Below are 22,522 nucleotides of genomic sequence, written 5' to 3'. Positions count from 1 at the left end.
TCGAATTATAGAAATACAGTTACTTTTGTCACCTTTTTGAGATCTTACCCGACACAAACATGATTAATCATAGCATGTAGGATCTTAGTGTACCCTAATTGAGAAAATCTATGGTTTGAAACGTCTTCCCCCAAAAAAAAAATTGATATTGATTTCAAAGACATTTGCATTATATTTATGAAAATTATCATTATTTACGGGAGAAATGTGTTGACACTAACATTGAAGTAAACATGAGATTATTACCTTGGGACCAATCCAACCTTGCCTTGTAGTACTGACCCAATTCAAAATTCCTAGAGAAGGTATAACTCAATGCGCATTCAAGGAATCAAACCCCGATCAATACCGTGAGAGGGTACTATGATACCACTACACCAAATGCGCTTCTCATCTCTTTTCTTTAATAATTTTTTTCTACAATCTACTTAGTCTTTCTTGTCAAATCACGTTATGAAGTATCATCAAAGCATCCCTCCACTAGTCACATAGTTACAAACCTAAACAAACAAGAAAAGCAAAAAAAAAAAAAAAAAAAAAAAAAAAAAAAAAAAAAAAAGAGAAAAAGAAAAGAGTCTCGTAGATTAGAATTTTTTTTTATCTAAAATAAATATCATCATGCTTCAATTCTTACATAAGACAGGGTAGAAGTCAATGTGCATTTAAGGAATTGAACCCCAATCAATACTATGGAAGGGTACTATGATACCACTACACTAAATGCACTTCTTTGATCAATTGGTTAACCAAGGACAAGTCTTTGATGGTTTAGATACATTTTCGTGAACAAGAACAATGAGAGCTTTCTCGTCATCAAGAATTGAATAGTTATAACATAGGAAGTTCTTTTTATCCATACCAACCCAACCTCGCCTTAGATTACTGATCCAATTCAAAATTCATTTCATCTCCTTTTCTTTTCTCTCTATAATCTACCTAGTCTTTCTTGTCAAATCACCTAATAAAATATCACCAAAGCGCTCTTTCACTAGTCACATAGTTACAAACCTAAACAAACAAGAAAAGCGAAAAAAGAAAGAGAAAAAGAAAAGGATTTTCGGAGGTTAGAATGTTTTTTTTTTTACAAATATATTTACATTAAATTAAAAAAAAAGATCAAAATAAATACCATCCAACGCCAATTTTTGGGCCAGTCAGGAAACTTCAATTCTTATATAGGAAGAGGTAAAATTAGTGCGCATTCGGGGAATCGAACCCCGGTCAGTACCGTGGGAGGGTACTATGATACCACTACACCAAATGCGCTTGTTTGGTTCCCATTGTATTTCTTACCTTTACATACTTATATCTCCAGAGATTTAATAACATTATATGTTTTTTATTATATTACTAGTAAAGTAGATAGCACAATTTTATCAAGTATATCATACCAAGTGAGGGGATCTATTGGCCTTCTTGGTTTGAAACGATCAACTATGGACAACCTAATCTGATTTATCTCTTTGTGGTCTTTTACTGACAAAGATCACAAGGTGAATTTCATTAAAAGTAGTAATGGTCGTGAGCTTTCTCCTAAATAAATAATATATTACACGTAATTATACCGAATATGATGGACTCCTAAAACAAATTATATATATTCATCAAATCTTAAATTATATGTATGGTACATACGTTGTTGTACTAAACGATGTTAAGATGTCGGGACTAATAAGACCATGAATGACTACAGCGTTTTGCAGCGGTTGAAGGCATGTCGTGTGTCATCAACCTTCACCAACGGCCACCAAAATCAGATTTTGAAGACTCTCAAGCGCATGAAATGCGGGCAATGAGAAATTTGTGAGAAACCGATTTCAAACTCTCACCAACGTTATCTACAAAACAATCCCATTTCACAAAAATTCCTGTTTTTTTTTCCTTAAATTAGTTTTCTATTGCCTGTTTGCTCAATCAAGGCTCCGGGAAAGTTTTTTTTCCTTTCCATATTGGGCTAAAAGGTCGTTAAATCTCGTCCCAAGCCTTCTGTTGTCTCGAAGAAGGCCTCTGGGAAAACGCAGATCAACGTGTATATATATATATATGTATGTATGTATATCTTGTTGTTCTTGATTTTGTTATGTAGGCGGGTGAAAATGATACGGTGGTGGTGGATAATGGCGCTGCAATTGGCGGAGGTATTTGTGTGTGCCGCGATTCATATGGGATATGGGTTTTACATATTCACCACCGCCGTGGCCGGCGATGTATCTCGGGCCTGGAGTGATTGGTTTTTCAAGCCCAATGTGGAGAGTGGGATGAAAGCTAAGGTTTCAATGGCGAAAACCAGCGTTAGTGATCTACCTCCCATTGTGTTGGTTCATGGGATCTTTGGTTTTGGCAAAGGGGTATTTCATTCTTCTCTTCCTTTCCTTTTATTGTTCTATATATTATTTCGAGAGAAAATATCAAATAATCCACTAAACTTTAAGTCCTTAAACTTTAAAAAAAATGCAATTACACTGTGTTATAGTAAGGTAATGAAGTCCAAGAACTAGTAATGACCTGCTATTACAGGTTATTTCGGTTCTGCCATCATCTCCCACAAAAATTCAACAATCGGCGACGGCCGAATCATCATCGGTTACCATCTACTGGAGAAGGCGACCAATTGGTCGCTGGAGAAGGCGAAAGGCGACTAGTTGGTGGCCTTCTACTTTTGGTTTGTCGGCTATATGACCATTTTCACATTTTGTCTCAAATTATTAATTTTTTAAAATTTAGTCTCACAATTTTTAAATCATGATCACATTTAGTGTCTCTGTATAGCTACTATATTGATGAGTTTTTGGGTTGTGGGATTTGAATTGCACTGTAGAGATTGGGAGGGCTATCTTATTTTGCTGGAGCAGAGAAGAAGGATGATAGGGTTCTTGTGCCTGATTTGGGGTCACTGACTAGCATTTATGATAGGTAGGTGCTTCACTGAAACCCAAACTGGATTCTATCTTACACTTATTTGGTTATGTCATTCATGGAATGTTTTTGCAATAGTTGTTGTTGGGTTATTTATTGTTTTCAGGGCTCGGGAATTGTTTTATTATTTGAAAGGAGGAACTGTTGATTATGGAGAAGAACATAGCAGGAATTGTGGGCACTCCCAATTTGGACGAATTTATCAACAAGGTTGGAACTTTTTGATTTCTTACACAAGTTGGTTTCATCGTATTCTATAATGCTGTGACCTGAAACTTGAAAGGGCAATAAGAATTTCATTTCTTGCCCACAAAAGGCGAAATCTCTCGTATCAACCATCCTGAAATTCTCACACTGCGACTGTTAGGGCTGGATCTTACGTTCTCGCCCACAATCTGTCATCCCAGAACTAATTGAGCTATTTGTGAGGGCGAGAATTTGATTTCTTGCGTTTGTGATGATTGGATTGCAGGGCATTACCCTGAGTGGGATGAGGATCACCCTATTCACTTTGTTGGACATTCAGCTGGTGCCCAGGTTGTGCGTGTTTTACAGCAAATGTTGGCTGACAAGGTTTGGTTTGTTATCCTTATAATCAATTCCAGAAAATCTGGTTTAGCCTATGCTTTTTACAACAAACAAAAGTACAAAACTAAGACTTAATTGCTCCAATCATAGGCATTCGCGGGATATGAAAATACTTCAGAGAATTGGATCATAAGCATAACATCGTTATCTGGAGCATTCAATGGGACAACAAGAGCATACCTAGATGGCATGGAGTAAGCTTAGCTTCTGAACTGTCTTTGTTTATTTTGATTTGTCTGTGTGCCTATTTAAAGAGCTCTCAACAGTCTACTTTATCGAGTTCTGGTGTGTTCAATGTTTTCGTCTTAATTGAAATGCTAAGTTGTGATGGATAGACTTCTCCGAGAGGGCATTAATTAGTACATTTCAACTAAGCTGTTATTAAGCTGTTTTCATGGTTCAATTTATCTTCGCCAACAGACCTGGAGATGGGAAGGCGATGAAAACCGTCTCTCTGCTCCAGATTTGTCGCGTTGGAGTACTCATTTATGAGTGGCTTGACATCCGTTGGCTGAAGGCGTACTACAACTTTGGGTTTGATCATTTCAATCTCTCCCGGGAGAAGATTGGCGTTTGGGGTCTTGTCGGTTGCCTCTTGGGTAAATCCGGTCCCTTTGCTTCGGGAGACTGGATTTTGCCCGACCTCACTATCCAAGGCTCCATCAAACTGAACACCGGCTTACATACATTTCCCAATACGTACTACTTCAGCTATGCTACAAAGCGCACTAGGAAAATTATGGGCATTAGTGTTCCTTCTGGCGTTCTTGGCATACATCCTATGCTACTTATCAGAGTCCTCGAGATGAGCCAGTGGCGACATCCTTCTGATGTCCCGATTCCTTATAAAGGTTACAGGTGCGTGTTCTTCAATTCTTAGCTCTTTGTTTCCATTAGGTCGAGATATGTTTTCTTGAATAAATTATACGAGATATATTTGCACTGAAGAGTAAAAATTATTGCAGGCTTATCTTATAGAACTTTGCTATGAAGAGAAATGGTTATGGCAATATTTGCAGTGAATTTTGTGGACATTAAGGACTAAGGAACTTGTCTTGTCTGTCATTCTGGATTTGCAGAAATTACCTTAACGAGTTTGGTCGCGTGGTGTCATGACATTATTTTTTCGTTGTGTGCAACGTATGCAGAGATCGAGATTGGTGGGAAAACGACGGGGCACTCAACACAATATCCATGATGTACCCTTGCTTCCCGGTTGAGCAACCGAGCCAGTTCGTTGTAAAGGATTCTGAATGCCAGCCTTTGCAACCGGGCATTTGGTATATATATATGTTCGCCTTCTTTACTATACTATACATATGCATTTGTCGCTTTTATTGATGACTTTACTCGCATGAATCTAATGTCTGTATTGACATCTCTCGAACGAAATTCACCAACTTCATTGATATATGCTTATATAAGAACAAGACAGACAACGAGTTTCAATTCAGAGGATGACAAGAAACGAACATTTCCTCGTTATATCTGTGCAGGTATTACAAGATTGTTGAAGGCGACCACATTCTGTTCATTGTGAACCGCGAGAGGGCTGGAGTTCAATTCGATTTGATATACGACAGCATATTTGAGCGATGCAGGAAACACGCGTTTAGGAAGATTCCAACGCTACCAAACCAAACAGCGCAATAGATATCTCGATCTCTTGGTAAACTACTGTCTGCTTTGGCTAGACTAGAATAGAGTGGTGCAGATCAGACACCAGATACTACTGCAATATGCTTCAGGCCTTCAGTAGTAATATGAATGTATGTAATTATATATGTAAATATGAATATATAGAAGATATACTTATCTTCAGTGGTGCTTTTTCGGTTTTCAACTTCTGGTTCTCTGTATCATATCTGCCATAGCCAACTCTAGTTTGTAGGATTCTGAAGAACAATGTAACCAAGTGTATAAACACTTGAGCTGTATTGTGGTACATATATGCTACAACATTGCAGTTATGATGTCATATATTTTTTATTTACAAATTTCTTTTCATTTTTAAGAACCTTTTTTTTTAAAACCTTTTCCCTTTAATTTGTTAATATCGTTAAATAGCACCACTAAAGGTAACTAATTGCCAAAGATCTTGTAGTCTAGTGACACCTGGTTTACACGTGGTTTTGAGTCTCAGTGGCAGTAAAATATTACATTGTAACGGATTCAATAGTACCTAAACCCCTAATAAAATAAGGGTTTCATTCTATTAGATTTTTTGTTTTTTTTTTTTGTTCATATTGATGCTTTGAATGTCTTTATATTAGAATGAATTGTCTTGTATTTTTAAAACATTTTATTCCCATTAGAGGATCATACATAAGCAAACAGCAATATTGATAATCATTCTAATTCCACTCACTACAAAAAAAATGCAAAATAGTTTCACCAAAACTTATTACCATTATTAAGAATTTGATTCATATTCTGATTCCGATTCACATTTGCGAACCAAACACACCGCTAGATTTTTCTTAATAATAAGTTTAATAACCAGACCTTGTGATCTAGTGACACTCCCAAATGAAAATCATGGGTTTGAGTCCCAGTAGAGGTGGTATTTACAAATAGATACTACATTGTAACAGAGTCAGTACTTTTTGTGCTTTAGTAAGTTGAGAAAGTATCACGAACAGATGCTACATTATAATAGTAGTAAAAAAAATTATTAATAACATTCCATATTTCAATACATTGAAGGTATCCGAATTTATAAAATAGGCACTACTGTAGATCTGGTACGGCAAATAGGACATTTTGGGTTATTCCTTAGCCATTGAAGAATGCAGCTATGGTGAAACCTGTGAGAACATGGAGCCAATGGAGTAATCACCGCCCCTTCCATAAACCCTTCCAAGCATATACAGCATTCACCTTCTTCATTATCCCCATTAAATTGGAATTGTTCCGTCCTCAACATACAAAGTTCCTGCTCCGACATCCCTCCTAAACTCACGCTAGAATCAAACCATCGAAAAAGATCCTCCATCTCTTCCTCCAAGTCAAAGGAATCATCATCATCATCATCAGTTGTCGACACTAATACATCAATAGTTTCCAAGACAACCCTTATGGACACCCCATAAACCCCACGCCAATCACCATGGCTAGCCACGCTAAAAGCAACGGCTGCTATCTCATCGGCGACTTCGGGGCCGGCTCCGGGCTCCACGCCGCCGATTACGGCCGACATGAACGATGAAGCATTCGTGGGAGACCCAAAGTTCAACATCGGATCGAAGAGAAATTCATGGTCGGAATTATTCATCATAATAAAAGGCACAGATCGACCTGGCTGTGACGGCACCACTATAATTCTAGCTCTGTTATGAATGTATAATCTCCCATCAGTTGGGGGTTGTGAGTCTTCAAACCAGATATTGATCGCATCCACAGATGATGTTGTTGTTATCACCATTCTGCAATTATGTTATTAAGCCCGGTCTTGTTTCGAGCAATGGCCTGAGAAAACTGAGCTACAAATTCGATTATTTATTCAGTATTTATTATCTTATTTCCGTATGGATTAGGGTAATAATAATACTTCAACCCTATTTTAGTTCAAATTGGGATCTAGCTAGGTTAAGAATATATATAATTACTCGTAATATATTATCTTATTATTATAATTAAGATTTAGATTATTATTACTCAACTATTATACCATGACCTAGATTTCGCAATTTCAAATGATGATATTCAGATTATATATATTTAGTTAACATATTATGTATTTTCAGTTAATAAATTATGTATATAATTATCTACATGCAGTGTATAGTACGTACATACCTTCATTTAATAAATTATGTGGTTATTATAATCAGTGACGTATCCAGGATTTCTTTTGAGGGGGGTGAAGAAGCAAACACAAATGTTAAATTGAAATTACAACCAAACATATTGAAGAGAAAAAGTAAAAAAAGGTTTAGCGAAAAATGTTTTAATTGAGAAGGGTAAATAATGTCATTTCTTTAAAATAATAAGGTTAAAGATGAAAAAAAAATTAGGAAGCTACTAGCTTATTTTGAAACGCTACCTTAGATAGCGTTAAAAAATAAGCTCTTATTTTAAGCTACTAACTTATTTTAAAAACATTACCAAACAGAGTTTATAGCTTATTATTAGCTTAAAATAAGCTATAAGCTCTGCCAAACAGAGCCTATAAAACATAATTAATTTGATAAAATAATTCAAATACAAAATACATTATAAATTATACATCTTATTATTAATATATATATATATATATATATTTCTTTTATGTAATATACAATTAAAAGGCTAAGGAGTAAGGACGGAGGCGCTGGACATAATCTACGGACAATGCAGCACCAAGGATTCGAACCCTCGCCATTTGCTATACAAAACAACACGCCTACCAACTCTGCTAGCTTATCAACTGTTAACTTTTCTCTGCTTTTGTATATGTATATATAAAAAATGTACTATATATACATATATACATACAAAGGCTATATATGGGGTGGGGGTGGGGTGAGTGGGGGCAGCTGCCCCCAGGGTGGTTCCATCTCTGATTATAATTAAAAATATTGTACTTTTAATTTATTAAATGTGCATAATCTATTAATTAAATATACATAATATTCTAATTATAGGTACATAATCTGAATGTACTTGTGTACCTTGATTTATGGTGTAATTTGCCATCATTATATTACTACCATAGTCCATACGGTTGGATTATTATTATCTTAGACTTTAATTTGTAGAAAGGTTGGCAGTTTGGCACTTTCTGAATTGAGTTTATGTAATTCTGGATTTCTGATTTGCATGTTGTAATTTAGTAGTGGTATTTTATATTATTTTCCGATTTTTTTTTTTTATAATTTGCAAGGTTAATATACACTACACCAATCTGGAATATCTCTTATCTATGATTGTAAGGTGAATACACGAACCACAGCTATCTTATTTTGCAGCCACGTCTTCTTCGAACTCGAGATTCACTATCTCAGAAGAAATCATATCGTAATTTCAATATTCAATATGAGACATCGAGATCCTTTTCACTATCTCAGAAGAAATCATATCGTAATTTCAATATTCAATATGAGACATCTTTATATTGGGATTAAAGTTCCCATTATGTATAACCTGTGAGAGTAGGGGGAATTTTTTTTTATGTCAACAATGGAATGTTGGTTAGGGATTTTAAATTTTTGGATTTTTTTTTTGTTTGTCGAAAATAATGCTATCGTTGTAATTCATTTGTGTTATAGGAAAAATGGACATAGTTTCAAATGTTGAACTCCAAAGAATGCAAGGAATGCAATCTACTACCTATATAATATGAATCTTTTGAAAATGGTATACACGAATTAAAGCCAGGGATTAAAATCTTTATTCGCGAGATCATACATAACCAAATAACAATATTGATCGCAAATTATATGGTGGACCATGGTCCACAGAGAATTGTGGACCATGATCATAGCTGATACTGCAGTTGTGTTGAACGGATACTGCAGTTGTGTTGAAAGGAAAGTGCAGTTGCACGGAACAGAGGTCATTCATCGTTCAACACAACTGCACTATCCGTTCAACACAATTGCAGTATCTTTTCAACACAACTGCAGTATCTGTTCAACACAACTACAGTTCCAGATGGATGACACGGCCTCTGTTTCGCGTAACTGTAGTTCCCTTTCAACACAACTGCAGTATCCTTTCAACACAACTACAGTATCAGTTCAACACAACTGCAGTATCAACCATGACCCATGGTCCACAATATAACGACTGAATATTGACTCATTCCAATTCCACCATATTACCAAACATGCAAAATACTTTCACCAAAACTCATTACCATTACTAAGTATTTGATTCCGATTCCCTTGTGCGAACGAAGCACACCGTTAGATTTTTCTTAATAATAAGTTATTAATAACCAATGATCTTGTAGTCTAGTGACACTCCCAAATGGAGATCATGGGTTTAAGCTACAGTGGAGGTAGTATTGACAAACAGATACTACATTGTAACAGAGTCAATACTCTTTGTGTTTGAGTAAGTTGAGAAAGTAGCTATGAACAATACTACATTATAATACAGTTCAACAGTGCTACAAATTAAAAACTATTAATAACATTCCATATTTTAATACCAAAAAAATGACTAAACATTGAAGATATCTGAATTTAAAGTTCTACTACATATACTCTCAAATCATATTCCTTAAATTTTATTCCCGGAATGACGGGCACTCATAAGCTACCTTTTTTTTATGTGGTCCTAAACTCCTAATACAAGGGTTTACATCAAGATTTTGTGTGTAGAGTAAAAATTGGAGTAGAAAATGGGAATAAATATATTCCTTAGTATTTTCCCTGAATTTATTAAACAGGCACCGTAGATCTGGTACGGCAAAGAGGACATGTTGGGTTGTTCCGCAGCCATTGAAGAATGCAGCTATGGTGAAACCTGTGAGAACATGGAGCCAATGGAGTAATCACCGCCCCTTCCATAAACCCTTCCAAGCATATACAGCATTCACCTTCTTCATTATCCCCACTAAATTCTTCCCTCCTCAACATACAAATTTCCCGCTTTCGCTAGAATCATAGGATCCAAAACCCTCATCATCCATCTCATCATCTTCCTCGAAACCTGAGACTTCGTGGTCAAAGAATACATCAGTAGTTTCCAAGTTGACCCGCATGGACAACCCGGAAACCCAACCACGCCCGCTAACTACGCTAAAAGCAAAGGTTGCCATCTGATCGGCGACTCCCGGGCCGGCTCCGGGCTCCGCGGCGGCGATTACGGCCGACATGAACAACCAAGCATCCGTGGGAGAACTCAAGTGCAACGTCGGATTGAAGGGAAATTCATGGTCAGAATTACTCATCACAATATAAGGCACGGGTTGACCTGGCACTGTCGACACCGTTACTTCTCTAATTCTGTTATGAACGTACAATCTTCCCTGAGTTGGAGGTTGTGAGTCTTCGAAGCTGATATCCATCGAATGCACAGATGATATTGTTGTCACCATTCTGCAATTGTGTTTCTTGAATTGGGTTAAGCACTACTTAAGCCCTTCTTTCTAGCAATGAGAAAACCCAGGTACAAATTCGCTTATTTATTCATGTATTTGTTATCCTATTTCCATTAGGGTTAGGGTAATAATAATACGTCAATCCTATTTTAGTTAAAATTGGGAGATAATTTATACTAGTCCTATATGTTTAAGGATTACTCTTAATATATTATCTTGTTATAATTAAGATTAGATTATTATTACTTAATTATTATACCATGGATAAGTCCACATTGCATTGTAACGATATTTAGATTATATATCCGTACGTATTGTAGTTGGGTAGAGGCCGGTAAAAAATGTTTAAAAGGTGAAGTATAGAATTTAGTGTCTTAAAAATGTGTGGCGATATAAAGAAATTAAATTGTCTTCGTTACTAATTATAATTTTTGACGCAAGTAGTACAGTGAGTGCTTAATTATATTCTAACAAGTGATATTAAAATTAGGTTATGAGTTCGAAGCATAAATGGTAAGCTTTTGATCCTAACAAATATTACCCTACGTGCTTCGTTGGACCCACCAATGGTGAATATCTTACATGAACCGATGAACGTAACCATCTTCTTCGCCACCTCACTTCTTTGCCCCTCACAATAGCCCAACTAAAAACCAAACTAAAGTATCAATAAAGTTGATCCTTGTTAGAATTTAACCTAGACGGAGTCAATTCATCAATAAAATTGATCCATGCATGCATGTTAGAATTTAAGGTATAGTAGACTGAGCCAAATCCCTCAATAAATAAATTGATCCATGTTAGAATTTAAGGTTGACATATTCGATTCGTAGTCCGGAAGGGTGCCGGAACACTGTTCAGTGAATTTTATTTGTTTGATGGTTTGATTGCACACATTTTAAGTCTAGTGATTTAATTGTACAAAATTGATAAGTTTCGTTATCTATTTGACACTTGTTCCAACAAAGAAAAGAAAAGAAAAAAAAAAAAAGGCAAAGCGGATTGAAAAATACTATTTAGACTTTCAAGTTTTACTCCCTTCTTTTACTCTCTTATTCAAAATTTTGATGTTCGACATTTTTCTTGGGATTCACTGGATGAAGATAACTTATATTATCTCTTGTCACATCAAGAAGTAAAAACTGAAGTCCATGTAGTAGAACTCAACAGGATCAAAGGCAAAAAGAAGTGATTAGGCCCTAAGGGCATCTACATCGGTAGATATTTGATGGATATTGAAATAGAATTTGCTGAGGTGGAAGGGAGGTAGAAGGGAGAGAAATGGAGAGAGAAAAAGTGGGATCACTCTGCAACGACCTCATTTTTGGAACAGTAACCTATCCTTTCGCATTCCAAAGCTTAATGTTACACACTCACACCGTAAATATGTTATCGGACTATATTTGAGTATTATTGAAGTATGATAGTTTGAGTACAAGTGTTTCAGTACAATAGATAAGTGAGTCACAATGCCACAATGTAGATCTGTGTACTTAGTGAGAGTGAGTGATTCTGAGTACAGTATAATGGTGTTATGTATCATAAACAAAGTGTCCCCCATCCTCTACCACAAGTCTGCTACTTATACTCTGACTGCAACGGCTCTTCCTCTAGTGAGTGTAACGGAGTGCTAGTAATGGAGAGCTGTTGGAGTAATTATAATCTCATCAATGTGTCGTCTTTGTGTAACGGGTGACCGTTTGTTACCTTCGTCGAGTCAGTGCTGATGATTCGAGTCATGTGCTGATGATTCGGGTCAGGTGCTGATGCCCAATGCCGACATAGGACTTCTATTATCTCCCAATTTTAACCGACATAGGATTGAAGTATTACTATTACCCTAATCCTAATAGAAATAGGATAATAAATACATGAATAAATAGGTGAATTTCTAAACCTGAGTTTCCTCATTGCTAGAAAGAACGGCTTAAGTGCTTAATCCAACAAACATAATTGCAGAATGGCGACAACAACAACAACAATAGCATTCATGACCAACTTCCCGTCACAAGTACAACATCCAACTCAGGGAAGATTGTTCATTCAGAACAGTATTAGAACTACGGTGCCAGGTTCTGTGCTTCGTACGTTGAGTTATTCTGACCATGAATTTCACTTCAATCCACTATTGGAATTCGGCTCTCCCACAAACGCTTCATCGTACATGTCGGGCGTAATGGCGGCCGTGGAGCATCGGGCCGGCCCCGAAATCGCTGATCGGATAGCATTCTTTGGTTTTCGCGAAGTTAGCGTTAGAGGTTGGGCTTCTGGGTTGTCCTTGCGGGTCATCCTGGAAACTAATCATGTTTTGGGAGGACAAAGTCAAAGGTCCGAGGAATCTAGAGGTGATGATGATTCCTTAAACGACATCTCAAATTCGCCTGAAGAGGTGGAGGATCTTTTTCGATCGTTTGATTCTAGCGTGAGTTTAGGAGGGATGTCGGAGCGGGAAATTTGTATGTTGAGGAGGGAACAATTTAGTGGGGATAATGAAGAAGGTGAATGTTGTATATGCTTGGAAGGGTTTATGGAAGGGGCGGTGATTACTCCATTGGCTCCATGTTCGCACAGGTTTCACCATATCTGCATTGTTAAATGGCTGCGGAAAAACCCGACATGTCCTATTTGTCGTAGGAGATCTACAGTGCCTGTTTAATAAATTCAGATACCTACATACTGTTTTGAAAAAATTGATATCCTATTTCTCTATTATCTAGGAAAATTGTTAAGAGTTGACAGAAATTTTATGTAATTTGAGTTTTAGGTATGAAAATTTATGTTAATTTCCACATAATTGTTGTTATGTCGTGGCCCAGGTTTACAAAATGATACAATGCCTAATGTTTGTAAAAGCCATATGGGACTGATACGTTTTGACAGCTCTACTTCCAAATATTATTTAAGTTTAATAATATGCAAGTATATATATTTCTGAATCATGATTTACCCATTCAGCTCCCTTCCACAAATTTTTCCTAAAATTTCTCACAACCATCGCCGTTGAGCACAATGCTTCTTCAAATACCAAACAATGGGTGCATAGTCGTCAGATAAGGCGTTGTAGAGATGGCGATGGCTGCAAGGATCGTCGCCGTCATCTGCATGCTATCTCTCTTTACTACCCCTGCATTTTCTTTTGGCTTACCTGGCTTTCTTTTCGGAGGTTTCCCTGACCACAATGCCGAAACCGGTGAAACCATCGCCGGAATGCAGGTAGGATTCTATGGCCACACTTGCCCTACGGCTGAGCAAATCGTGAAGAACCATATGGTCCAGGCTTTCCACGACGACCCCGGCGTGGCCGCCGCCATCGTCCGCCTCCAAAGCCACGACTGTCTCGTCACAGTAAGTTTAGTCAGATCAAACTACAGGTTTATTATTTGGTCACAATGAAAACTCCAGCCATTTACATTGGGTAAACCCAGCATTGTTATTCTAGTTGATAAATGAGTATATGTAAATCAGTCTATTTCTAGCTAGATTGTTCATAATTAATGACTCATACCAAGAAAGCTAATAGATTATTTCAGTTAAAAATTGTAATAATTTAGTTACTAAATAAATAGTTTGACTAATTAATTAATTTGGCTGAAGTTGGATGCCCATACTATAAGTTTATTATTGAGTGACAAAAGAAATTAGCAGCTAGTCACTATCAAAAGTGCATGAAATCAATAACCTTAACTGCAAAAGATAAGAAAGTAAATAAACTTAGATTGCCTATAAGACTGACTTTAAATTTTAATTGGGAATCAAATTTGTAACATTCTTATTGTTAATTCAATATTCTAACCAACTTGATTGCGTTGCTCTGACTACACGTTTACTGTAATGTGCAGGGATGTGATGGATCAGTGTTGCTGGACGCGACACCGGAAGGGGGCCGCGTGGAGAAGCAAGCGCCGGTGAACGGAAAAACCGTGCGAGGGTTCGACCTCATAGACCGGATCAAGGAAGAGCTAGAGCAGACCTGCCCAGGAGTGGTATCCTGCGCCGACATCCTAACATTCTTGGCACGGGACGCGCTAGTATTATCCGGCGTGCCAGAGTTCTCCGTTCCGGGCGGGCGGCGCGACGGGAACGTCTCCCGCGAATCCGAAGCCCGAAAACACCTCGCCTCGCCGGACAACACGGTCGACCAGATGACCGAGCTGTTCAAGGCGAAAGGACTAGACGTGGAAGACCTGGTGGCGCTATTGGGCGCGCATTCCATCGGGGTTTCTCACTGCTCCAATTTCCGGTACCGGCTGAAAACTCCTGCGAGAGCCAAGGAGATCGACGGGTCGCTCAAGGTGGTGATGGCAACCCATTGCGTGAATGCGAAAAGCGCAGTCCCGATGGACAGCACCACTCAGTACAAAATGGATTCCGAGTTCTACAAGCAACTCTTGCAGAAGAAAGGGGTGCTGGAATCCGACCAGCGCCTTGCCGCCGATCCAAGAACGCTGCCGCTTGTGCAGAAGTTCGCCGGTGACGAGGCGGCGTGGCTCGGCAAGTTCACGGAGTCGGTGATCAAGATGGGGAAGATTCAAGTGCTGACTGGAAATGAGGGGGAGATAAGGAGGAAATGTCGATTTGTTAACTAAATTTGCCGTGGCATTTCCTTCTTGTTGTCTTAATATTATTTTTTTAGGGGCAGTTTGGGTGTTTCACACCTATTCAATTTATGAAAAACCAAATTATTTTTAAAAATGTATTTACTCCTAACAATTAAGTATTTGATATACTCATAAAGTGTAGATGAGAGTCTTTTATAGCTTAACCAACATATATCCTACCCCATGTGAATATAAGGAAAAAAAAAAATCATTATGAACAAGCTAGGTTTGCTATGTGCATTGTAATTTTGATCTAGATTATATACCTATTAATTAACATACATAATATATTTACCGCAAACACATAATTTAGACTAAGATTTACAGTGGAAATAGTAGATCTTTGGTTCATGATATAATGATTAGATATAAGTATTAGTAAGCATCATACCGTGAACAATTAATATAAGTTACATTTTTAATATACGTTTAATTTTACAGAAAATGTATATTTATTCATGGTGCAGTACTCCAGAGCATCCTTATCAATTGGAGTTTTTTCACGGTTATTGAGGAGTTTTTTTAAGTGTGATTAGGAAAGAGAAAATGGGGGGAGAGTAAAAAAAAAAAAACAAATCTGATTTTAAAATAAAAAATAAAAAATAAAAAATAAAAATACATGGCTAGGCGCGCCTAGCGGGTGAGTGCAGTTCGCATGGGCGCAGTGCGCGTTGATGAACTCCAAACTCTCCCTCTCATACTCTCACTCATGCATGGTGTACAAAATCCTGACATTATCTCCAATCTCCATTGAGGCAAATTATACCGTGCACCACGGTGCACGTAGCAATGTGCACCACGTACGTAAACGACGTCGTTTTGAGCATTGTAAACTAACTGTCCGTTTTTTTGGAAATTATGTTTCCCGGTTCGACCGGTGTCTGTATTGATGTTAATATTCTGTGTATTCCAGGCAATCATTCTGTGTATTCTATGCAACCGTTCTGTGTATTCTAGGCAACCGTTTTGTGTATTCATGTTAGTAACACATGTGATGTGTTTGTGCATTCGAATGTTTAGGATGATGAATTCTGTGTATTTTGTGTCAATATTCTGTGTATTCATGTTATTAACACATGTTGTGATGTGTTTGTGCATTCCAATGTTAGGAGAATGAATTATGTGTATTTTGTGTCAATATTCTGTGTATTCTAAGTAAACGTTCTGTGTATTCTAAGTAAACGTTCTGTGTATTCTAAATAATAATTATGTGTATTATAGATAATGAATTCCATGGGGTCATTCGCGTCCGCGACCACTAACATTGAAACGACGTCGTTTTACGTTTGTGGTGCACATTGCTATCTACACCGTGGTGCACATTGCTATCTACACCATGGTGCAGGGTATACTGATTGCTCCATTGATGGGATGCCCTAATGTGCTAGTACTATGGCCTATGGTATGTAAAGGCCCATATGATGAATTGGACCCAAAAGAAACTGGCCTAAACATATAAACATTTGGATCACACTAGAATACTAGTTGGCTTCTAATCTCCACTAGTTGTATGACTTCAATATGGCCCAAGTGAAACTCATGGGCTCTTAGCTAGTGATTGGGTTCTCTTGTCCGTGTTTAGTATGGCCCATGTGTTATTATTATTATTATTTTTTTTTTTGAGAATTATGGCCCATGTGTTATGTGTATGTGTTTACTTTTTTTTTTTTTCTTTTCTTTTCTTTTTAACAGAAAAATTGCAATTGATAAAGGTAAGTTTAGCCTCTTATTATTATAAATTTGACTATTAATAATTAGGAGTTACAAAAGTAGTTATTCTTATATTTTGGAGATATATTTGTAACCAAATAACGCCTATAAAATTTGAGTTTTATCTTGCTAAGACCTAGGGTAAGACAACGAAAACCCTATTCAAGTTCTCTCTTCTCAGGTTTTCTTCACAGCCGCCGCCTTCGTGAAGCAAGCAGATCGGAGGCGGCGTCCGATCGTCTTCCCTTGCTGTCATCTCCACCCCAGGTAGTGTTCATCTTCATTGTCTTTTTTGCATTCACTGTTTTCTCCTCCATCTCCACCGCTACCGGTCGTTACTCTCTTATTTTCGCACTGTTGTTTCCCTTTGCTTTGTTTTATTGGTTTAATTTTGTTTGAAGTTTTTGTGTTTTTCCTCTCGTTGTTTTGACGAGTTTCTTCCTCTCGTTTACTTGGCGAGTTCTTTTTTCATAATGTGTGAAACGATAAAACTAGTCATAGCGTACGTGAATCTCATCATGGGTGACAAACATGACAATGAAAAAGAGACTCCTATGAACTATGATATGCAGTTCAGCCCGATGGAGATATTGTCAATGGATAGAAGAATGGAAATAGATACTCAGGTGGTGTGCAAGACTATTCAACCAGTGTCAGTCTTGGGTACGTTTGACCAAATCATTAAAGAAGCTTTAAGTTCGTTCAAAGAATTCAGCTTCAAATTTGTGAAACAGTCTGCGAATCAAGTTTTCTATGCTAGGGAAGTTGTTTCTATGTCTGACTGTAAGGAATGTTTGATCATTCCATCGATCTTTATTGTAAACGTTTCAGCCTATGATTAATGAATTAGCTTCTTTATTTAAAAAAAATAAAAAATAACGCCTATAAATAACTGACGATCTCCACTGCTCCTAACCTGGAGATTTGGTGGATGATCGGAGGTTAATCACTGGATGTGCTTCACTAGCCCCTTCCATTAAAGCTTCACCCTTATCCCACCTAAAGAAAGCCGTTAGAGACGCCCATCCGCTAGAGACTCCTGCTATGGTTTCTTATAGTAGAGGGGAGAGCCCTAACTTGGTCCTATGAGAAGAAGAATACCTTTTATGAGTCCTATGGAATAAATATTATATTCATTGCTACTGAACGTAAAATCTATACCGCCGACAAGTTCATCGACCTAAGGCAACGGTGAGTCCTAGCTAGGGGACCCTTGACCCTGGGAAGACAGGGCTCAATCAACACAGTTGACAACGGCTTCAACGCTTTGAAACTTCAATGAAGAAGGCAGTACGAACTTCTTGTTAAAGATTCAGTTAGTGAGAAAGTGTGGTCCAAGAAAGGGGTTTATGCCTTCTCTACCAACAACACCGTACCAAGCCTTTAGGTGCAGATGCTTGTACGGCCACACAACATGGCCAAGCAAAGCTAAGATATCAATTTATTTTAAATTAAACGGCTAGTTGAATTGTGCTTCAAAGTCTCAAAGATAACTAATGTATGTTTGCTTTATAACTTATAATACCAAAAGTGTAATAATATTAGCCTCTGAATTTTAATAAAATAACCCATGTTAGATTTTTTCATTAAGACTTTGGTTAAAAGTTAATGAAAAAGGTTCAATATTATCCATTTTGTAAAAATCAAGAGTTAACCCTATCCATTTTTCAAGTCACAAAAAAAAAAATGTAACCTTATAAAATATAAAGGTTTGGTAAAAGTATAATTTGCTCGATTAATAAATTATTGGACAATTACACTGAATTATGAACTACCCTTTGCTTTTTTCTTTTTTTTTTTTATTCCGGAGATCAAGTACATGCCCTCATCACTTTCATGCTCCTACTAGAGAATGTACAAATAAGCTAAGCTTCCATCACCTAAAAAGATATAATAACAAGAATATTTTTTAATGCATATATATGATTAATTACATTTTTAGCAAACTACATGTTACTATAATACTATTTTATTTAGATGCATGGTACATCAAATTAATGGAACTTTTGTTTTGATATAATATATTTGTATATCAAATATTATTTTTATATATGTATACTAATTACTAAAATCACTTAATGATTTTTTTTTCTCCAAACCACCACAAAATGCATGTTGTATATGAAATTGAGACGTCTTATCATCATTTTGGTTTCAAGTTACTCTGATCTTTGATTCATTGATAAATTGCATAAAGTTTATAATAATAGTTAACAATTCTTGAAAAAAATTTCAACCCCTTACAAACATGTGATTTATATAGCCACATTGGAGATACTTTGCATGCCTCATGTGACAAGCTAAGGAACACATTCCCCAGACCCCAGTCTACGACATCGTGGAATGTGTTGTGTAGCTCCCTCACGGTGTTTGTTGACCTCGTCCTTGACCCCTCTTACGGTGTTGACATCGTGGAATGTGTTGTGTAGCTCTCTCACGGTGTTTGTTGACCTCGTCAATGTGTTGTGTAGCTCTCTCACGGTGTTTGTTGACCTCGTCCTTGACCCCTGTAGCTCTCTCACGGTGTTTGTTGACCTCGTCCTTGACCCCTCTTACGGTGTTGACATCGTGGAATGTGTTGTGTAGCTCTCTCACGGTGTTTGTTGACCTCGTCAATGTGTTGTGTAGCTCTCTCACGGTGTTTGTTGACCTCGTCCTTGACCCCTGTAGCTCTCTCACGGTGTTTGTTGACCTCGTCCTTGACCCCAGTCTATACTTTTCTCAACAGTCCTCCACTACATGCCATTTGAGCACAAGGTGCTTCGCACCTCGTCCTTGATAATTGTTCGCAACAATCATTTGCTTCTCAATTGCTTTGGTCAGTTGCACTTCAATCAAACGTCTGCCACTACTTTGCGCACTCACCTAAGACGTGCTAGGCCGCCATGCCCGCACTACACACACAGCTACATTTTCACTATATGCGTTCTAAAGTCTTGAACACTAAGGACATAAACTCAATTATTCTCTGGTCCTTACTCCGCCCAATACCCCATGCATCACCATTATTTGAGTACCTTTTTATAAATTAAAAAAAAAATGAAATACCAATTTCTTAGGTGGATTTATTTCATAAATTTATCTTGTTCCTAAAAAATAGAAATAAAAAGCTTGACAAAATCCAATGAGCTAACACCCTGCACCACACTTTATTTCAAGTGGTTTATCCCCAAACTCCAAATAAAAACAATAATCCATCGCCGATCTTCAGTGGCTGTGGTGTCGCCAATGAATTATTGACTCGCTACATTGCCACCTATGCAATTTATAATATCCATTTTGTCGTACTCACGTAAGACGTACACAAAACTAGTGTTGTGAGATCAGTAACCAAAATCGGCAGCACAATACTAGCCTTCCAGTCCACCGGGCCGCACAGTCAAAAGCCTTTCGGTTGTTACGAGCTTCAAAGGTACCCAACTTTTACTGTGGATTTCAAGAAAACGCCCGCTTTATTACCAAAAATAGGTTTTCATTATTAGATGATTCGTGGAATCAAATTCTGGGTTTTATTTGATTTATATTCATCACTGTTGAGCGCGTTTGTTCAATGGGCATGGCTAATTTCTTCGGTGAATCTGTGAACTTTCTGGCATGTTTATGATGGGTTTCATTCTTTCTTTATAAAGATTGTTTCTTTACCGCAATAGTTTCTTGTTTTCTTACATGCATCTCAGTGCAAATCATTACATTCATATTTAATTGTAACTTGCGTTTAGTATTTGCCAGCTTTTTCACAACTAGGTTGATTTCTGGGTGGCATTTGAACTAGTAAGAAGATAATTGTTTCGATCATGACATCCAAGTCGATGGATTATGAGAATCTGAACGAAAATGTGAAGAAGTGTCAATATGCTGTCAGAGGTGAGCTGTATCTTCGAGCGTCTGAGCTTCAGAAGGAAGGGAAGAAGGTATGTTTTCTTTATTAGAAAGTGAAGATTTTTTTGGGGTCTGCTTAATCTGCCAGAGAAAAGCACTCTGTTGTGTTTTCTTGAAAGATTTGTCTATGTTATGCATAAGTTACTGCAGTTTTGCGGTTTATTTTCCCTTTGGAAAGAGCATATTGGTATTGTTGTTTATGTGCTATTAGATTCTTTTTGCGATAGTCCAAACTTAGATTGGAATTTGTGGATGCATAAGAAGTGAGTTTTGTAAGCAGTTGTTTCCCATGGAGAATTTGTGGTAGGATTTCAATAGTGTTCATTATCGGGAAAGTTGTCCCTATAACTATAATGCTATGATAATGAAATATTTGTCATGCATCAACATTAATTGCATAACGTAGGATAAGAATTTTGGGAATTGGACGAGAGCTTGTATTGTATGTGGTGCATTTCTTATGCTTTTCTGTATTGCAGATCATCTTCACAAATGTTGGCAACCCCCATGCCCTTGGACAAAAGCCCCTAACCTTTCCTCGCCAGGTTTGTTTAGAATTGCAGTGTAACTGTGCGCTTTATCAAATCAATTTGTTTCCCGCATTTCCCAAAGTTTCTACGCAAACAACTGATGCGTTATGTCACAGGTAATTGCTCTTTGCCAAGCCCCGTTTTTACTGGATGATCCGAATGTGGGACTTGTATTCCCTGCTGATGCAATTGCGAGAGCTAAACAATACCTTTCAATGACTTCTGGGGGTCTAGGTATTGTTATTCTGCATATTTGACATCATAAGTCCTTATGAATCTCTTAGAAGAGTAAATAATGCGTTATTGGTTGTTAACCACATAGGTGCTTATAGTGACTCCCGTGGCATTCCTGGAGTAAGGAAAGAAGTGGCAGAGTTCATTGGGAGACGTGATGGATACCCAAGGTGACAATGCTTCGTTTGTGTTTTACTTGTGTCAGATTTTTGTTAATGAGTTGTACAAAGAGTGTCTTTAAGATACTTACTATCCTTAAATATTTGACAGTTTGACACTCGATTCTTAAGTGTAAGGCTTGATGTTTAGTGCATTTATACAGTGATCCCGAGCTCATATTCCTGACTGATGGGGCCAGCAAAGGAGTTATGCAGATCTTGAATAGTATCATCCGGGGTCCAAGTGATGGGGTACTTTATATCTAGAAAATTAAAGTTCCTCGCTGACTTTGATTCTTTATCACTTTTCTCGATTCCACATGTTTCTAAAAAAGTATCATTTTCTTATTTACTGACGCCATATTAATTGATAGATATTGGTCCCAGTTCCACAATACCCGTTGTACTCAGCTACAATATCTTTACTTGGGGGCTCTCTTGTTCCTTACTATCTTGAAGAGACCGCAAACTGGGGTCTTGATATCAACGACCTTCGTCGTTCAGTTGCAGATGCTCGATCCAAAGGACTAACTGTAAGTGTGCCTGCTTTCATCTTATATGTAGACATAAAGCTGAATTTTATTTGGCATATGTTTTATACGGAGTACTTTTTTGCACTTAGATACGGGCAATGGTGATTATAAACCCTGGAAATCCTACTGGGCAATGTCTTAGTGAAGCAAACTTGAAGGAGATATTGCAATTCTGTTACCGAGAAAATTTGGTATTGCTTGGGGATGAAGTTTATCAACAGAACATCTACCAAGATGAGCGGCCCTTTTTAAGTTCAAGGAAGGTAAGTCATAAGTGCAACGAAATGAAATGCAAAGTAGTACATCAGTTTTTTTTTTTTTTTTTTTTTTTTTTTTTTTTTTTTTT

At 37.3% G+C, this 22,522-nt stretch overlaps 3 protein-coding genes and 1 non-coding gene across 8 annotated transcripts in view; 3 read left to right on the top strand and 1 right to left on the bottom strand.

Annotated features, from left to right (window-relative positions):
* Positions 1-1,195: 1,195 nt before the first annotated feature.
* On the bottom strand, positions 1,196-1,266 carry TRNAG-CCC. Its single transcript has one exon. It is a non-coding gene; the product is annotated as a tRNA-Gly (tRNA).
* Positions 1,267-1,693: 427 nt separating this feature from the next.
* Positions 1,694-5,482, top strand: LOC116026074 (lipase-like). 3 transcript variants are annotated; one of them, XM_031267519.1, is made up of 9 exons: positions 1,694-1,803; positions 2,087-2,348; positions 2,819-2,913; positions 3,023-3,126; positions 3,389-3,489; positions 3,595-3,698; positions 3,925-4,362; positions 4,653-4,784; positions 5,001-5,482. In XM_031267519.1, the coding sequence occupies exons 1-9, from the start codon at positions 1,715-1,717 to the stop codon at positions 5,155-5,157; spliced, it is 1,482 nt and encodes a 493-aa protein (XP_031123379.1). In that variant the 5' UTR covers positions 1,694-1,714; the 3' UTR covers positions 5,158-5,482. The 3 variants fall into 3 exon arrangements, with proteins under 3 accessions (XP_031123379.1, XP_031123381.1, XP_031123380.1); XM_031267520.1 differs by adding an exon at positions 2,518-2,662 and having other exon boundaries at positions 1,746-2,348; XM_031267521.1 differs by lacking the exon at positions 5,001-5,482 and having other exon boundaries at positions 4,584-4,755.
* Positions 5,483-13,600: 8,118 nt separating this feature from the next.
* On the top strand, positions 13,601-15,226 carry LOC116025443 (peroxidase 39-like). The gene is made up of 2 exons (XM_031266670.1): positions 13,601-13,879; positions 14,374-15,226. The coding sequence occupies exons 1-2, from the start codon at positions 13,601-13,603 to the stop codon at positions 15,118-15,120; spliced, it is 1,026 nt and encodes a 341-aa protein (XP_031122530.1). The 3' UTR covers positions 15,121-15,226.
* A 4,873-nt stretch (positions 15,227-20,099) lies between these two features.
* The window catches only part of LOC116025572 (glutamate--glyoxylate aminotransferase 2), a 4,118-nt gene continuing 1,695 nt past the window's right edge, over positions 20,100-22,522 (top strand). The window contains exons 1-8 of one of the 3 annotated variants that reach the window (XM_031266838.1): positions 20,100-20,254; positions 20,572-20,753; positions 21,201-21,266; positions 21,368-21,485; positions 21,574-21,655; positions 21,808-21,895; positions 22,018-22,176; positions 22,266-22,439. In XM_031266838.1, the coding sequence (XP_031122698.1) occupies positions 20,637-20,753; positions 21,201-21,266; positions 21,368-21,485; positions 21,574-21,655; positions 21,808-21,895; positions 22,018-22,176; positions 22,266-22,439 (804 nt within the window). In that variant the 5' untranslated portion in view covers positions 20,100-20,254; positions 20,572-20,636. Of the gene's footprint in view, positions 20,255-20,302; positions 20,415-20,561; positions 20,754-21,200; positions 21,267-21,367; positions 21,486-21,573; positions 21,656-21,807; positions 21,896-22,017; positions 22,177-22,265; positions 22,440-22,522 lie in introns of those variants that run through there. The other 2 variants (XM_031266840.1, XM_031266841.1) reach the window with 2 other exon arrangements.

The sequence above is a fragment of the Ipomoea triloba genome, chromosome 7, assembly GCF_003576645.1.
Source record: "Ipomoea triloba cultivar NCNSP0323 chromosome 7, ASM357664v1".
In the NCBI taxonomy this organism is placed as follows: domain Eukaryota; kingdom Viridiplantae; phylum Streptophyta; class Magnoliopsida; order Solanales; family Convolvulaceae; genus Ipomoea; species Ipomoea triloba.
The sequence above is the reverse complement of the archived record's forward strand: the minus strand, read 5'-3'. Positions and strand labels throughout refer to the sequence as shown.